Raw genomic sequence first — 24003 nt, forward strand, 5'->3', positions numbered from 1 at the left:
ATATATATATATAACAACCCTGCAGCGATCTCCAAGCATTTACCCCGCCCTAAAAACGGCAGCCTTTCCCATCGGGCAATTTTGCACTTCGCTGAACATGCGACATGCAACAGCGGCGGCTCTTTCCGTCTCATCACATCCCCGTCAAAGCGGCCGCTCACTCCGACTGTATTGCACTCGGAAAAAACAAAAATCCCAATCTCAGGCTTCTTGTCACAGCATCCCAATAATCATACAACATCAATTCGGCACAGCTTCTATTCTCGATATCTTAATTCAATAAAATAGAAGAGTAAGTCAAGGAGAAGGATAAGGAAGAAGGAAAAGCAAAAATTGAATTATGGGCAAACGCCGCTCCCTCACATCCTCTCGATCCTCAAAACCGAAACCCAAACACCAATCAACGGCCAAGAATTCCCGACCAGCCGGAATCTCGAAACCATCACAGCCCAAGAAAAAGCACATCCAAGTCTCGCAGACCACACCGATTATCCCGTTTGAGGCGAGCGAGAAGATATTACTAGTGGGCGAAGGCGACCTCTCGTTTGCACGGTGTCTGGTGTCGGTGCATAAATGCAGCAATGTGACAGCGACGGTGCTAGAAGGCAGTGAGGAGGAGCTGGTTGAGAAGTATCCGCAGGCACGGGAGAATGTGGATGTGATTAGGGATGGGAGTGGAGGTGGAGGTGGAGGTGGAGGTGGAGGGGGTGTGGTCAGGTTTGGGGTTGATGTGGGGAAGATGATGGGGAAGAAGATGGGGTTGGGGAAGGAGGGGGGGTTTGAGAGGGTGTTCTTTAATTTTCCGCATGTGGGCGGGAAGAGTACGGATGTTAATAGGCAGGTGCGGTATAACCAAGGTACGTCTACTCTTTATGATCGGGAACGTGTTTGCTAATTCGGAGACCACAGAGTTGTTAGTGTCTTTCTTCACATCTACACTCCCGCTCCTATCACGTAAACCCGGGTCTTCAATCATCATTACGCTTTTCGAAGGCGCGCCGTATACGCTGTGGAATATTCGGGATTTGGGCCGGCATTCGGGGCTGGAGGTTAAGCGGAGTTTCAAGTTCCAGAGGGAGGTTTGGACGGGGTATAGACATGCGAGGACGCTTGGGGTTGTAAAAGGGAAGGATGGGAAGGAGGGGGCGGGGTGGAAGGGGGAGGAGAGGGCAGCGAGAATGTTTGAGTTTGTTAGGAAGGGGGAGGGTGCTGTGCAGGGGGTAGTGGGTGGGAAGAAGAAGGGTGGCGAGAGTAGTGATGATGAAGAAGATGTTGGAGATGGGGATACGAGTGAAGATTTGGATGCAGTTTTGGATTTAGAAGTGGGTAACAACGATGATGGCATGGACGGAACGTTGGAGGACGTCGAAACAGATACCGACGATCAAAACGAGAGCAACGAAAGCGATGACGATTGAAAATGATCCATTTGGAGGTTTTGATCTATTGAGATCCTCTGCTAACTCCCTTTTTACACACAACGCCATGTTCCAGCCAATTATCCGGAGGTCATCCAATCTCCTGGAAAACGAAACTTTGTATATACAGAGATTTTGAGCCACCTGCAATATGCATTTGGCAGCAGACCAAATCTATACCTGAATAACATCAGGCTGAAACTCCATACCACTACCACCATTCATCGAAATATCGCCATTCATCACCGCACCATTCTCAGCTCCAACAGAAATAGGGAGCAGGCCCTCACCTAACGCACCTTCAGGATGAAGTGCAAACTGGGGTGCCTCCATCGTGTCTCCATCAAATATCACCATATTCTGAATTGGTTGTTGGCGAGCACCAAGGACGTTGATAACATCTTGTGCAAGTTGGCCACCGAGAACCGCAGTGACAGGCGCGATCTCAGCGCCCAGATTCTGAATGAACTTCCGCAACACCTCAGCCTTCATCGTAACATCCGGAAGACCAAGAGCCTTGTGCTTTGAAGTCGCAAGTGTCGTGAACAGCCTCAAATCTTCCGAGGTAGCCGGAAACTTCCCATCCTTCAGCTGAACATATTCCCAGAGCGCACGAAAGCACGACAGAATAGGCGTAACAGCCTTCAACCTACGATTGCTCCTCAAGTACTCGGCCGGCAGAGTCGCCGCATCACTAGCCAGGAACCACGTAGAATAGAGCTCCCTCTTCGTGACCAGTTCAATATGCTTCCCATTCTCCTTCTTCTCCTTGACATCCACCACAGTCCTCGTCCGCGTCTCAGCCTTCAGCTCCGTCGTACGATTGCTCTTCTCCCTCTCAACCAAGTAGTCGTGCTCAATCAAATCCGAGAATATGAATCCGTAGAACCCATGCACGCCCGCAGCGTAGAACGGCTTATGACCCACTCGTGTCGCCGTATTAATGAGAACCAAACTATCAGGATGCAAATCCGTCGCGATGACCACATCGAACGCGCCAAAGTAATCTGGGCCCTTGCCCCTAATATCGCTCGGGTCAACCACGACATTCACCCTCGGATTCAACTTCCTAATATTCGGTGCCGCGGCCTCGGCTCGATTCGTACCAACATCTGCTTCGGAAATGAAGAATTGGGCACCAAGATCTTTCTCAGTCACAGCTTCGTGGTCCACGATGGTGAGGCTGTGGATGCCAGCTAAGACAAGGTTTTTGGCTATTTCGTTGCCCAGAGAGCGCAGGGTTATGAGTAGGATGTTTGCGTTGCGGATTTTCTCTTGCGCTTGTACGCCCCAGAGGCGGATCTGTCGATCGTAGAGGGCGATCTCATCTGTGAGTGTTTGTTAGTGGACTGTTGAATGAAAAGGACAGAGGTTCATACCGGCGCTGATACCTGCTATCGCTGCGGCGGGAGCTTCCATTGCTTCTAGAGGTTGGGCGCCAGCTTGAAGACCTTGGGTGGGTTCCGATGCCATGTTTGTTTGGAATGAGGGGGAGGGGCAAAGTGGTGCTGTGCTGGTGGAGTTGAGAGATCCGTTTGTGATAGGTAAGGAAAGTCAAGGGGAATTGAAAGTTACGGCGAGCATTGCCTGGTGGGAAGATAAAGTCATTCCAAATCAGCTTTCAGGCTGATGCTTATTCTTGTACAATATCCACCGCTTTCACAATCTCAAGAAACAAATCAAGTTGAAATGGATATCTGATTCAAAAAAACAGACGCGCGTCAATCGCTCTTATCGCGCTTGGTGGTGCAAGCTCTTGTCTTCCGCTTTACCTCTGCCATCCAATAACAAGCCGTCTACCCCACACAAAGGTCCGCATCTTGCCTCTAAACGAGGTCATTCGGAAGCAGTTGGACTACATCGATTTCCAAATTCAAACCATATCCAACTTGCAACGACAAATACACAGCCCAATTTCCAAATATTGATACAGAACCCTTTGATTTACCCATCTTGCGTTTTTGCATTCTACCGACTAATTCACATCCTCTCCGAGTGTGCCGCCACTCCTGTTCACCGGCTCTATCTAGCGTCATCGCACGCCTATCCCCATGCCCAGGCCGCTCTCATTCATGGTCCGTAAGCGCAAAGACATTCCACCTGCACATATAAAACCAATCACCCACTAACTGTCCGTGCAAATAGTCTGGCAATTTCGATAATCCACGCGCCTCCGACTCCCACGAACACGCCAACCGAATTATCCTCGACATCCTCGATAACACCCGCTCTGCCGATGAAATCAGCCCCTCGGGCCAGCTGTATAATTTTATAGAGCGCTATCACCGCCGCAGACGGTTAGCGGATCCTGCCGCGCAGGAGCTCGTTGACATGGCATCCGATTCGGATCCCGAAATGCAACAGAGAAATAGGGAAGCGCACGGGAGATCGCCTTTATTCGTTTTACCACCACAACCAACCCAACCTGCTGATGCATCTCCCCGGGAGAGAACAATCTCGAGAATTGCCGGCATGAATTCAAGACGTGCACGCCCCAGGTTGCCACCCAGTGGTCGGTATAGTTTAGAGAGGGAGAGGGCGAGGGAGAGACAAGCAGAGCTATCAGGAGACAACAATGTCGCTGCCTCGAGGAACGGAATGCGGGGCCTTGACGAACTACGTGCTGCTACGAGGGAATTGAACGAAGCTTCTTCGAATCTACTACAGGATGCAGGAAGACAGTTGGAACGGGCTAGCTCCACACTGAGAGGCTTTTTGGAACCTGGTGACCGCGATTCCCCTTCGAGAGACTCGGAATATCCTGGCGAGGGTGGAACAAATCGTCGAGTCAAGCGGCGGAAACTCGATACGGATAAACTCGATGATGGGTTTACTGGGTTCAAATATGGCAAATATGGTCAGGTTGAACCGGGAAAGTTGAAAATGGAGATTGTTAGCTGTGACGGGGGAATATTTGATGAACCCAGTATCAGAGGAGACTTTACCGCTGAGAATGTTCTGAAGAATGATGCTACGGTCTATTGCACGAAGAGCAATCGTTGTAATCTGGTTTTGAGGCATCAAGGGGCGACTGTCTTCTCGTTGAAGGAGTTAATTATCAAAGCGCCACATACTGGTTATACAGCTCCGTGAGTACCCCGCATTTTCGGATTTAGCCCCCACTTACACCAAGCAGTGTCCAAGAAGGAATGGTTTTCATATCCATGACTTCTGATGATCTCCTAGCGAGAACAGCCCAATACCAAATCCAATACTCTCCACCTCGAGACCGCCGCTCAACCTCAGAACGCTCCAACGAGCTTCCCCCTATCCGATCCATCCGCCACATTGATGACGGCAGCATGACTGCTGCCCAAGCCCGAGCACGCCGCTTATACGACATCGGCCTCCGAGACGAAGACTGTGACTACCGCACCGCGCAAATCCCCTCGGACTTCACCACCAACGCTCCCCCTTTCCAAGTAACAACTGAATGCAGCGATTCCGAAGACAACGATGCAACAGCTCGTCAACGCCACCGCTCTCTGCATCGCCTCATAGGTGCTGGCCTACGCTTCGAGGACTCAGATAGCGATGATTCAGACCGGCTGCAAGGTCTAGGCCCTGAGCTGGGTGACTTCGCCAGTCCATCTCCTGGTATCACTCGGCGGGAAACAGCGTCAAATATCACGCTTTCTGAAGCGGCGGAAGCGAGCCAGATCGCCACGCAGGAAGCTGTTAGAGCTGTAGGGGGGAACTCATGGCGCCACATGCGAGGTTCTTTATCGAGCGGGATAAGAGTAAGTGTACGGTGCGGTTTGACCCACCAGTCAGTGGGCGGTTTATACTTTTGAAGATGTGGAGTCCGCATCATAGTCCGTCGGGGAATATTGATATTCAGAGTGTGGTTGCTAAAGGGTTTGCGGGACCTAGGTTCTTCCCGGCTGTTACTATGAGGTGATGGGGATTGGATTCATGATATTGTTTGATGGATCTGTCTCGAGAGGTCTAGGTAGAGAGTACTGGTTAGGTAGTGCAATCTTACCACTGGGTCTCTTGAAGCCTTTGGCACCTCATCACACATTTCCAATCACCGAATGAAAACACCAGTGCAGTAGAAAGATTTACAAATTATCTATGTATCAACAAGACGCTGTGCAAGGCCAACGCTAAATCATAACAATCTTTAGACCTTAGCGCCTATAACCCGGCATTCAAATCCTCAAGTATGCGATGACAGAAAAAGTGACAGTTCGTGCGTACTCGGCAGGCGGATAAATGCTGATGCTGTAGCAACATCCTCTGCTATTCCGGCAAGCGCATCATTTCCCTAGTTATTGTAAGCTTAGCTTAGCTTAGTGCAATGCAATGCAATGAATACATTACGTGGGGCCCGTACTGTAGCTAATATGCTAACTCGCTGGCGCCTCAGACATCGTTGCTGTGTGTCGCGTGCGTTGGTAATGAGGAATGCTACTGTATTTCTAGTTAGACCTCTATTTATCATGGCGCGTGTTCGCAGAATACCTTCAAGTTGTTTTCTCCAGGAGAAGATCAAGTGGTGTTGCGCTTTGTGTGAGCTGGTGTGGGAGATTCGCGATGTGCCAGCTATATACTAGTAGAGGCCTGAGGCCATACAGCTAGCATAGTAAATTTCGGCTTTATTGCTTTCAGACTAAATTCCATTCAAGCCGCAACGTGTGATTTTGAAAGTTGGAAATTTACTTAAATATTGGTCTTTCAGTTTCTCAATACCGGTTGATACTGTAACACAACCTTTACCATCGAACATACTCGCTTGGGCTCTTGCGGCTTTGTACAGCTCTTCCCAATTCTTCTTGAGTTCAATGGTCGAGCTATGTTACCGTTCCCTGTTTAGAGAATAATTCCTTCATCGTATGACCATCTTCATTGTATATCACGTTAAAATGACACCAGAACATTTCTTGACAGCGAACGAAAACTGAAGTGAATACATTTATTCCCTCTACGAGCCCGCAGATTCCATTGCATGCGATGCTTGAAAGAGCTCATGATACTCGGCCGAGTTACGCATATTTATAACCCTGGCTAAAGTGCAGGCAAGGTGAAAGCTGGTTGGAAAGAAGGAAATGGCAATAGCTTATAGAAGAACCATACGCCACATTGATTTGTTTTATATCCTCGGACGGTTTGGACACTGCAGTTGTGGCAGAACAAAAATAGACAGATTTGTGCTTTAAAGTCTGTCTTTTTGCTCCTTGCAATACATTAGCAGTTTGATATCCGACTTATCCGACGAGCAGGTGTGGGTTCTGGACGCGCTGTATGAATTTCAAATGACTCTTCTGAATCCTGAAGCGTTGGGTTATAGGTTTATCCCGTGCTATCATCCGCTCTGCCCGCAAAGAGTACACGCGGCTAGAACAGTTGAGCAAGCCGTCCACCAATTGCACTGCGGTTACCCACTGCGTCGCAATTGATCTTGAGATGTGGGAGCAGATTTCCACCGATGTCACAGAGGTTGGGCTTGCTGTCTCTTCTTCCTGGGGAGCCTACGGCTTGGCCCTTGTGGCGGAGGAGCTCGCCGTCCAAATGGCTATCATCATCGCATATCTGCCGAATGAAGGTTGGAAATGACAGCAATTGGGGTTTAGTAGTGAATGAAAATACAATATTTTGAATGAAAAGCCGTCCATGTCTTGAAAACCATGAATCAAGAAGTAGGTGTATACCTAGAATATCGATTTAGCCTCCATCTCTGGACATTTCTTGCTACAAGGCAGATATCACCGTGTTCCTGGACTTGGCGACTGCCACGGCGACCACCGGGGGTAGCACAATGCCTGGGCTGTTGTCATTACTCTAAGTCTGAAGTATACGTATTCATCACGAAGAGCTCTCATGCCCTCATGCTACCCGAAACACAAGAACTGAAGCCAGATTTCTTTTGGTTCTAGACACCATATATATAAGAGCATATTCTCACAGAAGTCTCAACGGAATACAAAGAAAACATAGATGGCAACCTAGCATACACACGACCTGGCAGAGTTGCGCTTGGACGTGGAAACAGCCCTTACCTATAACCTGGAAAACCGTTCACTACAACAAGAGTGTTCATTGATCCCTGGCCCTGGATTCATGATCAAATGCACTGTGATTATTTTCATCGCATAAGTATGAATGAAGTCTGGAATGACAGCTAATTATCCCCGATAGTGAAGAGAACTTAGTGAATCTATGCAATGCTTAATCTGCGCACGCTTATCTGTCACTTCATAGCATTACATGTATCCTCCAACCAGTAATACTCTTGCTGGTGTGTGATCTTTGCGCCAATGAAGTGGCCGCTGATACAGGTGAGATGATTTTTCTGGATTGCCGAAACATGCAAATACCATTTCAGACCTGGTTGATCTTTGCGCCAAGGTATTTTTGAACTTCGTATTGCATGCTACTTTGATTCACAAATCTGTGAGTATTTATATGCCTAAAGTGGCAGCATGAATTATGTTGGTATCAGCTATACGTAAGTCAAGTGTGTAGATCTACTCTGATGCTGGGGTGTAGGTTAGATGGGCATTCTGTAGAAATAGGGGTTGGCTTAAATACAGGGGGACCTTTGCTGAGGAACATTACCCAGGGTAAGCTCTGCTCTTGGTTGAGGCACCTCACGTCTATCTCTTGAGCATAATCTAACCAAATCTTTTACGCAATACAATACAGTGCTATTCTATATACTGCCATTGCTCTTTTTCATCTGCCTCGCAAGCTCCACAACATCAACCCAGTTCGGCGGCCGACACTCCTGCTCACTCCCCGCCTCCTCTGCATCCGCCCCGAATTGCATAAGCGCCTCCTCGCTCGCCCACTCACCCGTAGCCATCAACCCCACAGGCACCTTACCCTCCGTCTCCACCCCAGCTACACCCCCCGCACCCACCTGCCCCTCGGGCACCACAAACCCCGCCGGCGCGCTGATACTCGGCAGCCCACAGAAATTGGCCAGCCACACATACTCCATGCTCTCAATCGTCTTATCCCCATCATTAATCCCGTACACCAGCTCGGAATCCGATTTGATCGCCCAGCCCGCACAGCTCGTCGCAGGGGTCACAATCACCATACCCGGATGCTGTTCCCAGAGCCACGAGAGGTGCTGCATCAGTACTTTGCGCAACTTTGCGGCGAGTAGAAAATCCGTGGATGGTGTGGTGTTGCCTAGTGCGAGGAGGATGCGGTTTGCTGGAGAGAGGCCGCGCATTTCTGGGAGCAGCGTTGCTGCATCGCTGAGCACTGTTAACGCGTGTGCGATCTGGCCTTCTACGAGGAAGGGGATCTCGATAGCCACGACAGTGTAACCTTTCTTGGCGGTAAGCCAGTCGACCATACCGCGGCAGAGCGTCTGGACTGCCGGCGTTGCGCGCGCGAACCAGGCTTCTGGGATACCGATGACTTTCGGCCGGTTGGCGTCGTTGAATAAAACCTTTGTTGGCGAAAAGGGGAAATGAGATATAGGATCTGGTTGGCTGATGACGTTGTAGAAGGTTGCAAGAGAGCGGATATCGGCCGCTATGGGGCCATTGGCCGCGCATGTATTGCTGTGGTTCTGACCAGGGAAGAATGAGACTCGGCCGTGACTCGGCTTTAGACCAAAGACGGAGCAGAAGGACGAAGGGATGCGAATGCTACCTCCTCCATCACTGCCTAGTGCAATTGGAATAAGACCGGTTGCGACAGCGTAAGCGGATCCAGATGAGCTACCACCTGGATAGTATTGCTGGTTATATGGGTTGCGGGGAGTTCCATAAAAGATATTGTTGCCGCATGTATCTATCGAAGTAAGCTTTGTAAGAAACTCAAAGATTTGAGCAGCTCACCCATGCCGAATTCATGCATAGAAAGCTTTCCCAAGATAATGGCTCCTTGCTCCTCAATCTTTCTCACGGTCCAAGTGTCGATTTTGCCATCAATCAGTTCCTGGCCCGTGTAATCATTCATCGATCCCAGACTCGTGATATACCCCTCCATATCAAATTCATCTTTCACCGCTGTTGGAACACCATCCAGCGGCCCCAACGACCGCTTCTCTTTATATCGAAGAGTCGAGGCTTCGGCAGCTTTGATCACGAGATCAACCTGGACATCAAACCAAGCCACCGAATGCTGACCCGGAGGCGACGTATCCCTTCTGATGAGCGGGAGAATAGCATGCACAACATTCAGCGGCGTCAACTCACCCGAAAGAAAAAGAGACCGATAGTGCGCCACGGAGTATTTCTTCTGGGGTGAGAGAACGGCTAGTGGTGGACCGTCCTCAGCTTCATCCCCCAGATTGTTTGGTTTTGAGCCGCCTGCAGCCTCGAGAGGAAACACAGTGGGATCAAATCGAGGTTCAGTATGCTCGATATGCTCCCTGATATTGACCAAGGAGCCAAACCCCGCATTTTTCCACGACTGGCGCCTGATGAAGCCAAACCACTCCATTCTACAGATACATTGTTAGCTCTTGAGAACAGCAACGGGGAATCAGCGATTTATTACAGGTATGCAGCAACTATCAAGGGCCAGCCATGGATCCTAGGATTAGATTTCCGCTCATTTTTATACGGTACATTGGCGCTAGTACAATCGTCAGCTTAGCCCGGTATTTCCGGCTTGTGCATATGGATGTGGAAACTCACGCGCGAATGGGCTCGGGGTAGAGAAAGAAGTGTTTTCGATGAGAATCCGACGCCATGTTTGTGGAAGGAGATTACAAGACTACGGGAGCTATTAGGTGAAGAGCAGTCCGTCTTTCATTGATTACGCGGCCTGTGTTGTGGTGTGGTTCTTGACATGTTATGCATCAGGCATATATGGCGTCGCGAGATGTGCATTGACGGTTTACTGGGCCACCGTTGTTCTTATTCGCTAAAGTTTCAGGGGCAGGTCTCGCTAAAACTCAGGAGACATCGCGCTGTATCATAGTGCAGGGTCGCTGAAGCTCGAGCCTTAGATTCTTAGAAGATTGCTGGAATATATTTCGCATTCATCAAAGCGACTACTCAAGTCTATATTATTTAGATTTCTAAAAAACGCGTTGAATGCCTCCCATCTTCATCTTCATGTTCAAGTAAAGGAAAACGAGCACGCTTCGCTTTTCGTAATACGAAACAACAAAAGAAAGCATATGTACCGGTTCACAAGAGCCTTATACTCGCCAAGCTGAATACCTTACACCTTCTCAACGCTGCTTTCTTTCCTCTCGACGATGCGCTGAATAACAACTCTGTCCTCATCAGCTCGTCCCCTGTCTTCCTCCAGCACAGCATCCAACTCCCTCTCTCTTCGCTCCCGTTCCCTGTACGCACGAGTTCCCATCTTGGGACTACTGGGATATTTATCAACCGTCTCAGGAATATTCTTTGGAGGAGTCGAGGTAGCAATGCCGGTGCCGTCGCTCCAAATATTTGTCGAGACAGTACTTTGCGTAGAGATTGGCAACGGCAGAGGGATGCGCATTCCTGGGTGACCTGACGATTGTGGGTATTGGGATTCGAGATCGATATTTGGAAGCATGACAGGGTTGAGGTATCCGCGTTGGACCTGAGTGAGTGGTGGTTGGTGAGAAGTCAAAGAGAAGTGGAAAGGGAAGGGTAGATTGATGTTTGTACGGAAGCTGGAGAGGAAATTTCTTCTTGCCAACCAGTCCTGGGCAGTTGTGGTCTCAGAAATAGTGTCGGGTGGTGAGGGAGAGGGGATAAGTGCTGGATCTGGAGTGGAGGGCGAAACTGATTTGTTGATATCGTAATCTTCGAGAGCTGAGGTGGCGAAGGAGTCCGGAGTTGGCGCACTTCTGCGGGTGTTGATCTGTGCGAGAGACATATGCTCGACTGTTGCTAAGGAACCTTTGCGGGAATGTGTACTCGGAAACGTTAGTAGATGTCCCCATAAAATGTCAGGGAGTGCTTACGCTTCCGAAGGACCAGTCGAACTAGGAACACCACTGCTTTTCCTCGAAGACGTGAAGTAATGCATTGCCTTGCTGACCACGTCGAAATGACTTGACATGCAACTTGTAGTAGTACTTCCTCGTCTGCTCCGTTGGGTCCTCGGCTCCTTCAAACTCGGCCAAATCTTTCCAAGTCTACATTTGACCAGCCAACTGCGATACTTGTCAATAGCATCATCGTTAAAGCCAAAGTAGCTAAAGATCATAACACTCAGAGCAACAGATGGCCAGCCATTGTATTGTATGAATGGAGTTACTGAAATGTGTAGGAAGAGGATTGGGTTCCAGGAAACTGGATCGTGCAAGGATTTCCAGTCGTATGAGTGGAATGGGATGGGGAGGGCTCGGTAAAGCCAATAACCTTCGCAAGGGATCCAAACGACCAGGAGGGAGCATGCGATGATGGAGAGTTTTACAAAGTATCTGGTACTCATGCCGGAACCACTACTCGCAAGGGTGCTGCTGATATTCGAACGGTGTTGATGAAGCCCAATGAGCATGCGAACTGAAACAGGTTAGAAAGATCAACTGCAACGGGTGAGTGACTTACTAGCATAGTAGCCACTGAGCAGAGTGAAGATTGGATTCGGAATCCAATAAAAGACAAGATAGGGCCATGAAAAGTCTAAAGAATCCTCGCAGCCCCAAATTGGTATAATATTATATCTGCCTGATGTAACGACATAGTGTATTGCGACTTGAAAGACCGGAACTCCCCAAACGAATAGGATGTCAATGATCAACTTTCTCCGCTTCGTGGCCGAACTCTCCATGAAAGAATAGGAATCCTGATTGAAGACATCTGCAAGATTCTTGGTGAAGCATGCCATGGAAGTCATGAGAACTACGCTCAACTGATATCGGGTGTTGACTTCGATATCACAAAGTCCTTGTCCATCCCACCATGTATCGAAGTCGTCGTTCCGCCAAATGATAGCGTTGACGAAGCAGTACAGATTCATGATGGTGACTGCTGCAATCATGCTGCACATGGCAAAGTTTCTCTTCCGATAGAAGTCGCATGCCGGCATGTAGACGATGAGGATTGCCAATGCGGCGAAGATGGGAAAGACGATGGCATTGGCTTGGTCAACGCCAGTAACTGGGGTATCCGCGGTGGTAGTGTTGTCCATCGTGAAAGATTAAATTTAGTGCTGCAGTTTTCTTCAAGTATGGTTGAAATTCGAGAGATTTGCTGCTTGATATTGCTCCGGGAGATGAATCTGCTTCCAAAGGATGAGGCGCCGGGACGGTGAGTTAGTCTTGCCGCAAGCGAAGAAACGGATGCTGTGTTTAGAGACAAAGAAGAGTGATCAATGCGGTTGAGACTGAATTGAAGTATCTCGATGAAAGGTTTGGTTGACGACGAGGTGGAGGAACGAGGAGAAAGAGGAGGGGAAATCTCAAGATATGAGGAAGATTCCCCCTCAATGGTGGAGTTGATAGTATTGACCATGTTGGCACTGATGGACTGTTGCTCAGAAGGTATTGAGATACGTAGCTATTGAGGGATAGTTGAGATGTCGGATGTGGCTGGGTCTCAATAGCTCTATTGAGACCCATATTAGGCTTAGCGCGAAAACATCGAAAAGGGGAATCGAGGCAAAAGTCCCGACTCTGAGAGCATCACAAGACATCTCATCGTGGAGATTTGAGGAAGACAAAGGGAATAGATTTTGGAAATGTAAGCAATAAGGTCTAGAAGTTGTCGTTACTTCGGTGTAATGGCAAGTGCGACGTTGTGTTGCTGAAAGTGGCAGTGAATGCGGAGTTCATTTGTTTCAACTCAGAAATCTGTTGTACCTCCATCTTCAATATTAATCCCGCTTGAGAGTATGGTTCTGTGGTCAAACTTGGATGATAAAATTGCTTTGACAGTCTGTTGGTAGAGAAGAGAAGATGAGGTGTGAATCGCAACATCGCTCGAAGTTGGTAAGCGACTACGATATGCGAATACGCGATGGCCAACGACGCTCCTGTATGAGTGTAGTGCCGTCTTGAACATCTTGGTTGCAACTGTATAGTACCTGTGTCTCCGAAAATAGAGCTCTTAGCACTCAAAATGTGTGAACGTCCTTTCAGTTGAGACCTCAAAACGACGACACAATCACGTGAGCCTCATTTTCCGAATACAAATCCAATTTAACTATTTTGCTGTACATCGTCTCGTCTATTAAAGTAATTCAGCAAGCACGCACCCCTCATACCTAGGACAAGTAGGCAGTGGAATCAAATCCACCGGTCCTCAAGCCCAAACACCCACTATGATGAGTCTGAAGGAGGCTCTGAAGATCTTTCTAGGGAGTGCACCTGTTATGTAGATGTCTGTTGCTTCGGTGGGCTGTCATTGATCCCTTTCTGAACTCTCGAGATACCAGACTCGATGCGGTGGAGCCGAGTGTTAGTAATATGTCATGAACATTCATCCACGCCACATCACAGGACTCAGCGCACATATTCCCGTCATCATAGTTCGAAACGAAGATTATATTATCCCATCTCATCTCGCCTATCACGAAGCTCTTACCGCCAAACGGTCCTGGATAAAAGTCTTCGTATGCAGCAAGCACGTCTTAGCCTCGGCCAACACCTCCGGCGGAAACAAAAGGAACCCGTGAGGCGCTCCCGTATAAATCTTCACGATTGCCTCTCCGCCCGCCATTAGCCACCGCGTGCCCATTAGCACTGTATCATCTAGCAATGGATCCTCCGTCCCGCACGTGAATAGCGCGCTGGGCAAGCGGCCGCGGAGTATAGATAGATCTTCGTAGAACGGGGAGACGGATGGATCTTTCCTCTGTTCCGTACTCATGTTTGGTAGAAAGCCATGCATGAAGCGTAGAGTTTGCTTTTGGGGGAGTATGGGCGCGTAGAGCATGTGAAGGAATTGAGGGAGGAGGGAGTTGTCGTAGCAGCCACAGTGTAGAAGCAGGCCTGAGAGCTTAAAGTTGGGGTAGAGCTTGAGGAGCTGGAATATGGTCGTGAGAGTTAGGTGAGCACCAGCGGACTTGACACGTTAGCTTCTGAGATATTCAAAGGTGCCAGTAAGTATCTTGAACGAAAGAAATATCAGAAATAGTAGTTTTAGCAATCTTGTGATTGCATACGCATTCGGAGCAAGCCCGTCAGTCAAATCCCTTAACTTTCTATAACATCATATGAAATCTATTTTCGAATCAAAAAAATGATATTCACATACCTCGCCGCCAATGAACTCCAATGGGCCGCCATAGTCCCGTTCTGAGTTTTTGATGAGGTATTCAGCCGCATCCATACAGTCTTCCGGAGCCTTAGGGAATGGATCTTCTGGGGCAAGTCTGTAACCAACAGAAATAACAGCGAGATCACCAGCATCAGCAAAGGACTCCAATAAAGCATCCTGTGATCTCTCATCACCTAACGTCCATCCACCGCCGTGAAAGTGAAGAATGGAGCCCTTGCACTTCTTGCGATCTTCTTCCGTTGCGCGGCTCGTCGGATAGATTATTCGGCAAGGTATATCTCGACCAGATTCGCGAGAGGGAATTGTGATATTGATGCCTTGGGGTAGAGTGGGTGGTACGGGGAAGCCTGTCTCTCCAGCCCATCGCATTTGTCGATATTTTGCAGCTCCCACCTATTCAAGCAGCATTAGTAACTGAGAGTAAGAGAGTAGATGGCAGACCTACCTCGTACCAATCTACTGCGGAGTTAAACATTGCAGTTATTGTTTCATTGAACTTATTGACTCGCTCAGGATTGTTCGCGGGGTCGAATTTCCCCGCATCGATGATAATGTCGGACTTGAGAGGCATGATTGCTATGATTGCGAATTGTGGAAAATATTTACGGGAGGGAAGAGGATCCGAGAAAAGAAGGAGTTATTGGGGGAAATGCAGAAGGTTCTTGGTGGCTCCTTTGTCCAGCGAAGAGAAAAGGCAGCCGTGAAAGATAGCCGTGAAAGATAGACTTATCGAATTCAAAGCTCGATGTAACTCTTCGCATATATTACTACATCCGGCCGCACTGCAGCCAAAAATGGGTCAACAGCTCAACCGGGAAGCTCCATATCCATAATCCATACTCCATCGCTAAAAAATCAAATACAGAGGCTATCTGAATGAAACCGGAAAGTGGCTTTCTATTTCTTAGCCACCCTGCCTTGCAAACGATCTCCCACCCGTCCATGTGAAGGTTGCTTCCCATTTGTAGTCCTTCGACTCTTCTCTGAGATTTGCGGATGGCCGAATATCTTCACCTTGCCATAATTGACGACGCCCTTGATCGTTTTGAACGGCAGGATTGCGAGTGAACTAAAAGCTTGAATTGGTAGCACGATAGCGGTCGCTACCCATTCCACGATAACTCCCGTGAACCCACGATTCTTCTGCCCATTGTTCGCTGCCGCTGCAGCTAGGGATATCGCATCACTGAGTCGGGCTTCGAGGTCAAGTAATCGGGACTCGGTTTGGAATGTTTGGAGGGTGGCGCGTTTCTCGTATCTTCGTACGGCGCGGTTCAGTGCATCCAGGTCGGGCTGTAACGTCTTCTTGACTTCTGTTGTCAGCATGGCAGACTGCTTGCTGTTTAACACAGGGTCCTTTGCGAGTGAAGGTTCGGCGAGTGAGGTTCGTGATTCGAGCGCCTCTACTCTTCGCAGCATATCTTTCACGTCGCCGCTTTCATTCTCACTCGCCTCATCGTAAGGATTCGAGTTCACCACCCGCTGTAAATGTAGAGTTCGGGACTGAACCAGCTTCACCAGATGCGACATGGGCCGTAGCTCAGATGCAAGTAGGAAGATAGTAAGGTTATAATTTGAGACCAATCCTTCAGACGGTCGCGTCAATTGCGTTCGAAGAGTATGTAGTAGATACGCGCCCAGGACAGGGAAGAGGAAGCACGAAAGTAGTGCCAGAATCTCATGCCTGAATAATTCTTTCGTAGCAGCCTTATGAGCTAGAAGTCGAGCATTCGATTTCTTCGCAGGAGGGGCGTCTTCTTCCTCGGGCACTTCGTCCAATGTAGTCTGCGACGTACTGAGTGCTTCCTCATTATCATTATCAATTTCCTCGTGAATAATCGCGTCTTCGTTATACTCTTCCCGTGTTCGAATTGCTTGCGCCGAGTGATACCAGTCCCTGAATGTGATTAGAAGCTGCCTCGCAGGTTCTGGGATATTGAACAAACCATGGTAATCTAACAGACCAATTCAAGAATACAGCTGCCAGTCCTAAGAGCATAACATCTGTGATCACGGAGCCTCCATTTGTAAACAACATTCCACCGATGGCAGGTAAAAGGGCGAACGCCAGGGGCACCGAGTCCCACGCAGAAGACTCATGTCTGGATTCTTCATGGCCAGTAGCACTGGGTTTTGGCAGAAGCAGATCATCTGTCGAGGACTGAAAGCCCTTGGAGTAGTCGGACAAGGTAGAGCTCCTCCTTACACGTGGACCCGGATTCCGACTTTGGGACAGACGATGTCTGAACTGTGCATTCTCGTCGACTGTGAAGGACCTGCGGAATCCTGAGCCTGGTGGTGGTGGTGGTTTGGCAGAAGAAGATGGTTCACCAGTGGCCATTGCGAGGCGGTATGGATCCTTCTTGATTAATGACAAGGGATGGGAGCTTTGATGCACGGCGCGCGCGGAAGTGGAGTCTGTAGATGTCTTGGCGAATGCTTACCTGGCCTGGTATGGATCAACGAACGGTAAGGTCTCAGCGAGGAGCGAGGTTGTATATTATGATGGGAATGTTAATTAAAAGTCTATCGGGAATAACCTCAAGTGAAAGAGGTAGGTAGTATTGTTGTTGTCGGCGCCTTGATTCCCCTTCGAAATCTTGCTATTAATAATTAGGTTTATGGTCATCATCATACAATTTTCAGGTACCGCAGACGACTAGGATTCGTCAACGTGTTCCTGGGTTGTCATGCACTGTGCTGCGAATAGTCTTGCAATACGTGGGTTGTACTTATACTTTTGCGTCTTCTTTTTGCTACGTTGAATGCTTCATGCCCAGGTCAGTTCCGTCCATTATCTGTGCAATGTTTAGCTGTGGAAGATTGTTTCGCGGTAGTTGTATTACAGTTGAATTCTCCAAAATGCCATTATTCAAGAAATCTGCTATTTACAAGAAATGAAAAGACAATGTCCAAACAGCGGGATATATCCAGAATAGTTCAAGTGGCCTCCTCGCCCTCGCCTCTTGGCTTCACAGCAAATGCTCCTTCCCCCCAGCCCGCAAAATGTCTCGCCATCCGCTTCCCTACACTCCTCAGCTGGGTCTTATCAATCTTTGCCACGGGGTGTTGGTGATCGAATAATACGCGTCCCGCCCAGCCATACGTGTTACCCTCAGCAGGCTTGAAAACAACGTGTGAACCAATCTATTACTAAACAGAGAAACCGGCATCCTTCATTGCGGCCACGAAGTCGTATGTTGATCGTATCTACAATCTTTTGTCGCTCTTCTTCGTCCTGCATGGCGGTCTCTGGGTCATCATTCCGAGATATTACCTGGAAGTCTTCTGCCATCTGGCCGTCTGACCGGTACGGGCTATACATCCTTGATACCCGCCGACGAATGTTATCGACACTCTTCCAGTCTGCACAGCGGGCAGCAGTAAACCCGCCATGTCTATGAAGCCACATCTTATCACGAATTTCTCGAGCAGTCTCGCCCCTTGTGCGTGGGGGATGAATCTGTGCTCTTTATCAAGCATCTTGTTAATGTCAATTGACATGATGGTTGGTCGCAGTAGCTCAGGAGGACGGATATTTCAAAGTGTCTGTGGGGATTTGCAAGAGAGAAGAGAACGAAAATGTGCGCCGAGCAAGAGAACCGACATTAGAGACACGACCCATGTCTTAAGTTAGCGCGTATTGCACTTGTTCACATTCTGTATGTCGTATCTAGTGCGACCCTTGTCAGTCCTGGTGGTCCTAATCCGGTAATGAAGAAATATCTTCAAGTGCATGTCAAAATATACCACACACAGTGTGGAAATTCCAGACAAATGTGTTTGTCTTAACCAAAAGCATACAATCCAGCATGTTTATAGTAGCATATATAAGTCATGCAATGCGTAGATTATATCAAAGTTGTCGAATGTGCATTCGGAGTAGCGAGTGCATTTATTTACTTTTTCCCTCCGGTGTTAGGAGGGGAGGTTTATTTTGCAGTTATACGGATATAAGGAAATTGAAATGGAAAAGAAAGTCAGGAATATGTTGTGAGAGAAATAACAACACTGGAAAGTGTGGGATTATGGATTTTATGGTAAATAATCATAGTATTGTGTTCGCTGTCTTGCAGTAAGACAACGACTGATCTATGCTTCTGTACGATGTATTTAACCCCAGTGCGGTATCGACTCATATGTACGCGCAATTTTCGAGGAATCAAATGGCAAGCCAAGAAGCAAACTGACTACTAGATCTCATGATATACAAACGCAATTTAATGCCAACGCCGGGGTATATGCAAACTCCTAAACAAATGCCAAGAATGTCTGCTACAACAAAGCATTATACTCCACCGACACTTATACAATGCCAGCAAATCTCTCTGAACCCCTCTCGACAAATCGGACTGGCACCTTGTCACCTTTCTTAAGCTTGAGTGTAATGACCTGCTCAGATCTGTGGATTACCTTCTCAGCTTTCGCAACAGCCTTCTGGTACAGCTTTCGCTTCTGCTCGCTGTTCATCTGCGCAAGTTTCTCATCATCGGCCCATTCGCTAACATCAAGCTCAACTGTATACTTCTGCAAGATCGCAGACAGGACAGTAGTGATCTCCACTTGAGCAAATCGTCGACCGGGACAAGCGCGATGGCCAAGAGAGAATGGGATGTATGCGCCATTGGGTGGTTTGACGAGCGATCCGGAAGAGGATGTCTCGAATGATGTAGTCTTCAACCCATTTGTATCTTCGTGTTTGGCCTTTTTCTCGCTGTCGATAACCCGGTCCTTGGGGAGCCAGCGCTCAGGTACAAAATCTCCCATATCATTATCCTTTCCGGTGAGATGAGACTGGACTTTGGGCCAGTATCTAGGGTTTCGGTTTGATCCTACGACATTTAGGTGGACGAAGGTATTGTCGGGAATAGTAAACTCTCGGAAATCAACTTGAACTTTCTGGTCTCCAACGGTACGCTTGGGGATATTGGGGATGGCAGGGATGAGGCGAAGCTGTTCGTTGAGTACGGCGCCAACCATGGAATTGTACAGTCGAGGCATATGTATTTGATAATCCCATACTGACGGCGGCATGTCTCCTACAATGCGATCGATGTCGGCTTGTGTCCGTAGCTGTTTATGGGGATACATAGCGAGTAGGAGGAGGGAGTAGTGGATGCCATTCGCGGAAGTCTCGTGGCCGGCGAACATGAAGATAAAAGCATTGCCAGTGATCTCGCTTTTGGATAGTTGTGTGTTGTTCGAATCAGATGACTTGGAATTCCGGGGTGCTTTTTCGGAACCTTCAAGCATCAGGCCTAGAATCTGTTAGTAATTTAAATTGAGGAGAAATACAACAATGTAACCTACCAATCAAATTCATGGTTTCTCCACCGTTCTCGCCCTGGTCTATTGCCTTTCTTCCCAATTCCACGAGTTCGTCAAAGTACTTGCCGCACTCCTCGTAGCAGTTGTAAAGCTTGTACATGGGTTTGAAAGGAGAATATTCTGTTTTGCATTAGTATATGCAGACTAGAGAACCACAGTAGTACTCACTCAGTAGCCAGAGGGGGCATAAGAAAAGCCAGATAATACCAGGCAATAGACGCTGAAGACATTCCCCAAGGGTCATGGTATGACCTTCTCCTGGGAGCACGTTACTGAATCCAGGAACTGCCTCTCTCGTGATCATAGTCTCATTTTCGCGAGGCCATGTCTGTGGAATACCAAACCCGGCAGCGCATATGACGTTGAAGCTGAGTGTTGCAGAGTCGCCAGCAAGCTTTTCAACCGTGAAGACCTTGTTGTTATTGTTCTCTTGAGTCTGCCAAAAATTGATCATGCCCATGGTTTGTCTTAGAGACTCCTGAAATACAAGTCTGTTGCTCTTCTCAGAGAATGCCGGTCCCGTGATCTTCTTATGTCGTTTCCATGCATCTCCCTCAGTTGTTAGGAGGCTCGTCCCGTACATGTCGACGACTTTGTATCCAGCAGTGGGTTTGATGAAACCAGTTCGTCGACTGATGACTTGCGATGTAAGTTCAGCATTGCTAGTTTTGATGGTGATGTTGAATGGAGAGACGATCATGAAGGTATCGCCATGTTTGTCTTCCATCTCGCGGAGAGAGGTCCATGACAGTCCACGATCGAGGAATCTGTAAGAATGAGCTTCGCCCATCAAGGTTAAATTTTTGACTCACCTGACCCAATTCAACGTGGAGAGGAACGGGATTCGGCTGGCTACTGGGAGGAGTAATAGGTTGAGGTAGGTAAACAGACCATAAGAAGGCCAAGCTGATGATGGAGTCAGTTGAACTCCAGCACTCGGGAGAGATTTCTTGAACTCACGAGTCCAAAACACTGGCAGCCCAGTCTTCTCAGCCTTGGCCTTGTTGTGTCGCAGTCGGGGAACGAGGCGGCAGAGAAGCGCCAGAACTACTGCCACAAGCGTGAGTGCGATAGAGATCCACATGTTGGTGTTGATCCCAAGTGATTCTCAACCGTGTGGCGGTGGAGTTGCAAATTGCACCGGGCGGTATCAAGAAAAGAAGATGTGCAAAATGTCAAAATACTACCGCAGGTACTTGGTAGTCCCGTGGTCGAAGAAGGCTCGATGGGGATATTTGCCACGCGCTGCGGGGTTGCTGAATTGGCTGGATTTGGATGCAACTTGTGCGATGTAGAACGGTAGAAAGGCGCTGTCACACGGCACAATTGGCAAACTTGCAGATATACCTGAAAATATCAAATGACGCTAGTAATCTTGGAGTCGAGGTTGCCAGGGGGAGGAGGTGCGTCGATACAGTAACTTGCTCATATCAAGTTATCAATTGATCTAGTAAGGGTATGCACCGTGATCAAGAGCAGCATCAATAACCTCATTTGCTTTTTGGAACCTCTAATACTGTCTGCTCTTCTACACCATTATCGAAACCGCCGGCGCGCGTTGATAGGGGGAGGTTTAACTGGAAGCGGGGCACGAATATGTTGATTTATCCCCAACTCCAGCTCGACAGACATGCTAGACTTTCTCCTCTTCGTCTCATCGTGGCCAGGAACGGTTTGCAGGAGTTGTGGAGCCAAGGTAAGTCAAGTGATGATTTTCTCTAGCATGAACGTATTTCAACGGTAAGGTTAGTTGGTGTTGATGAGAATTATTCCGAACGAGCTGACGATGATGGAACAGAATAGATGCGCGATTACTTCTAAGCATTCCAAAGAGGAGCTGTCTAGGAACGGCCCGAACGGGACATCGTCAACACCTAGCGTTCATTCCAAGGCCTCAAGATGGCAAGATGAACCCTAAAAGCTTCTAGCGACTTCGTATCTCCGACTTTCAGGATGTTAAACCTCTTCTCAGAATCCAGAATCACCATCAACGATCTGCCACCGACCTTCTTCTCATGTGCAATAGCAGAATCCCCCCATAACTTCGTCCATCAACGACCACCAAGCATTATCTTCTATATCCTGAACCCTACAGCTTCTTCTCGGGTTCCAGAACCCTCATCAGCAACCTCCAAGAGACGTCCACCGCGTCTGTCACTCTCGAGACCTCAAGATCCCTTTCAAGCTCCAACCTCTTCCTCGCTCGCCTCCCTGGAACCCTCGCAGTCGATCTTGGCTTTGATCCATCTATCATCCTCCTCTATATCTGCCTACCGCCTCGCCAGTAAATCCCATACCGTCATAGACAGTCCCTCCCACAGACCAGTTATACACCTGAGCCCAGGAACAAACAAGCTCCTCCTCCCAAATCTTCCTCAGAAAGCTACCCCAGCTTCATCACCATGTCGGCAACCCCAGCAATGCTTCCTCCCAGTCAATAACAACTCTGGCTCACTCATAAGCCTAGAGATCATACACCATGTCTTGCCGCCAAAACCGTCGCTTTGGGTCCAGCTCAATATCGGGAGAGGTTGAGAGCTGTCAAATAGCTTTGAGGAGGAAGGGAGAGGGTTTCAAGTGTAGCTGAAGGTCTTAGAGCGCTTGATGATGTTGGAGGTGCGAAGTGGAGGGGGGAGGAATGAGAGGACGGCATTCAAGAGTTTTTGGACTGCTGTTGTGGCTATAGCAGAGATGTACAATGAGGGTCGGCGTCTGCGATTGCTTATTGCTAGGCGAACTTCCTCTTTTTCGAATGGTACGAAGGCATGGACTGTCAGAGGTTCCATAGCAGTTCCTAGAACGGAGGCTATATTAATATACGTTCAAATGTACAATTACTCTTATTATATAATAGGTGGATGTAGATATTGTCTAGTGGTGTGGTGGTTGGAATAAACATAATCATCATGTGTTTCTTACGGCTAGATCACATCATATAAATGTTTAGTGGCTTTCCAACTTCTCTACCGGCGTGAAAATTGTCAATCTCCGTTATGTATATATACTTCCAGGGCAGGTGTAGACTGTATTTAATTGCCCGAACTCGGCATGTATAGGTTGCTCCCCAAAGACACTCTACTCTATATTGCGTGTAAATTGAGACCCACTAACTCACCCTCTTTTAGTTTTCGAAACATAACTTCATCTAAGGTAAGCACCAGAACACCATCTCCAACTCCCAACTCTCCTAAAGCACCATCTACACTCATTAATTCTTCCTCTTAAACCGCGCGACCCACACATCCATACACCTCACCCCCCTCAACACCCCCCAACTGCTGAACCCCCTGCTCAATAGCATCAAACATAGCGCCAACAACCGTCCTCTCCGCCTCCAGCAACCTCATTCCCTCGCCCGCTAAAACCCGCTCTTTCTTCGCCATCAGATCTCTGATTTCCCAATACGCATGCTTGAGACCCTCTCCCGTAACCTTTAACTCTCCGCCTCCGCCTCCACTTCCACTACTTTCACCCTCATTCTCCATAACCCACACCCCAGTCCCCCGTACCATACCCGAGATCTGCGCCGGTGATAGCACGGTGCGGATATTGCCCGTACTCTCAACCACACGCTTGCTTTCCAGCAGACTGAGTAGGAGCGCCGTGAGCACGTGCGGGAGCTGTGAGGGCGTTGAAGCGTGGAGGGACCATTCGGCAACACAGAGGATTCTGCATTTCGGCAGGTTGTTTAATAAAGCTGGCAGGATGGCGGGGGAGGAGAAGTAGTATATGCAATGACTCAGGACTACAAAATCATAATCATATTCCCTATCCCCATTCTCGTTCGTGTCGCTCTTGGGCATGGGCATGGTTCGGTGAAAGTCGATACGAGATCCGAGAGCCCCGGCTTTTATAAAGGCTTGGGATTGCCCGAGGGTGAACGGGGAGCCGTAGTCTGGGGATCCGGGGTCGTAGGCATCGATGTGACCGCTGGGGCCGACGAGGGAGGCCAGCACGATGGTGCTGTCGCCTTGGCCGCAGCCGATTTCTAGGACGCGGGAGCCGGGGGGGATGGAGAAGGAGGAGAGGATGGCGAGGCGGTGGGTGGTTTCGGAGATTGTGATGGGGGGATGTGGATGTGGATGTGGATGTGGATGGGGGGGGAGTTCTGTCAGGAA

The 24003-nt window shown here is 48.6% G+C and overlaps 8 protein-coding genes across 8 annotated transcripts; 1 reads left to right on the forward strand and 7 right to left on the reverse strand.

Moving 5' to 3' along the window:
* Positions 1-340: 340 nt before the first annotated feature.
* On the forward strand, positions 341-1418 carry bmt5 (25S rRNA (uridine-N(3))-methyltransferase; the record flags this gene model as incomplete). Its single annotated transcript, XM_031153750.1, has 2 exons — positions 341-857; positions 910-1418. 2 exons carry the CDS (start codon positions 341-343, stop codon positions 1416-1418), a joined length of 1026 nt encoding a protein of 341 aa, XP_031001184.1.
* A 174-nt stretch (positions 1419-1592) lies between these two features.
* On the reverse strand, positions 1593-2891 carry AOS1 (DNA damage tolerance protein; the record flags this gene model as incomplete). The annotated part of the gene is made up of 2 exons (XM_031153751.1): positions 1593-2746; positions 2798-2891. 2 exons carry the CDS (start codon positions 2889-2891, stop codon positions 1593-1595), a joined length of 1248 nt encoding a protein of 415 aa, XP_031001186.1.
* A 5182-nt stretch (positions 2892-8073) lies between these two features.
* On the reverse strand, positions 8074-10080 carry FAAH_1 (Fatty acid amide hydrolase; the record flags this gene model as incomplete). The annotated part of the gene is made up of 4 exons (XM_031153752.1): positions 8074-9173; positions 9221-9828; positions 9885-9962; positions 10025-10080. 4 exons carry the CDS (start codon positions 10078-10080, stop codon positions 8074-8076), a joined length of 1842 nt encoding a protein of 613 aa, XP_031001185.1.
* A 476-nt stretch (positions 10081-10556) lies between these two features.
* STE3 (Pheromone a factor receptor) lies at positions 10557-12467 on the reverse strand (the record flags this gene model as incomplete). Its single annotated transcript, XM_031153753.1, has 3 exons — positions 10557-11247; positions 11296-11839; positions 11885-12467. The coding sequence occupies 3 exons, from the start codon at positions 12465-12467 to the stop codon at positions 10557-10559; spliced, it is 1818 nt and encodes a 605-aa protein (XP_031001187.1).
* A 1379-nt stretch (positions 12468-13846) lies between these two features.
* LHYA1_G008837 (AB hydrolase superfamily protein) lies at positions 13847-15128 on the reverse strand (the record flags this gene model as incomplete). Its single annotated transcript, XM_031153754.1, has 3 exons — positions 13847-14341; positions 14534-14950; positions 15003-15128. The coding sequence occupies 3 exons, from the start codon at positions 15126-15128 to the stop codon at positions 13847-13849; spliced, it is 1038 nt and encodes a 345-aa protein (XP_031001183.1).
* Positions 15129-15454: 326 nt separating this feature from the next.
* Positions 15455-16898, reverse strand: LHYA1_G008838 (uncharacterized protein; the record flags this gene model as incomplete). Its single annotated transcript, XM_031153755.1, has 2 exons — positions 15455-16454; positions 16504-16898. 2 exons carry the CDS (start codon positions 16896-16898, stop codon positions 15455-15457), a joined length of 1395 nt encoding a protein of 464 aa, XP_031001190.1.
* A 1964-nt stretch (positions 16899-18862) lies between these two features.
* On the reverse strand, positions 18863-20969 carry CYP709B3 (Cytochrome P450; the record flags this gene model as incomplete). Its single annotated transcript, XM_031153756.1, has 5 exons — positions 18863-19815; positions 19868-20005; positions 20054-20652; positions 20698-20791; positions 20846-20969. 5 exons carry the CDS (start codon positions 20967-20969, stop codon positions 18863-18865), a joined length of 1908 nt encoding a protein of 635 aa, XP_031001189.1.
* A 2137-nt stretch (positions 20970-23106) lies between these two features.
* Positions 23107-23991, reverse strand: ustM (Methyltransferase; the record flags this gene model as incomplete). The annotated part of the gene is made up of 1 exon (XM_031153757.1): positions 23107-23991. A coding segment is annotated over one exon (885 nt), but the record flags the coding sequence as incomplete, so codon positions are not given.
* Between the last annotated feature and the right edge of the window lie 12 nt (positions 23992-24003).

This window comes from Lachnellula hyalina (assembly GCF_007821495.1).
Source record: "Lachnellula hyalina strain CBS 185.66 chromosome Unknown contig00274, whole genome shotgun sequence".
In the NCBI taxonomy this organism is placed as follows: domain Eukaryota; kingdom Fungi; phylum Ascomycota; class Leotiomycetes; order Helotiales; family Lachnaceae; genus Lachnellula; species Lachnellula hyalina.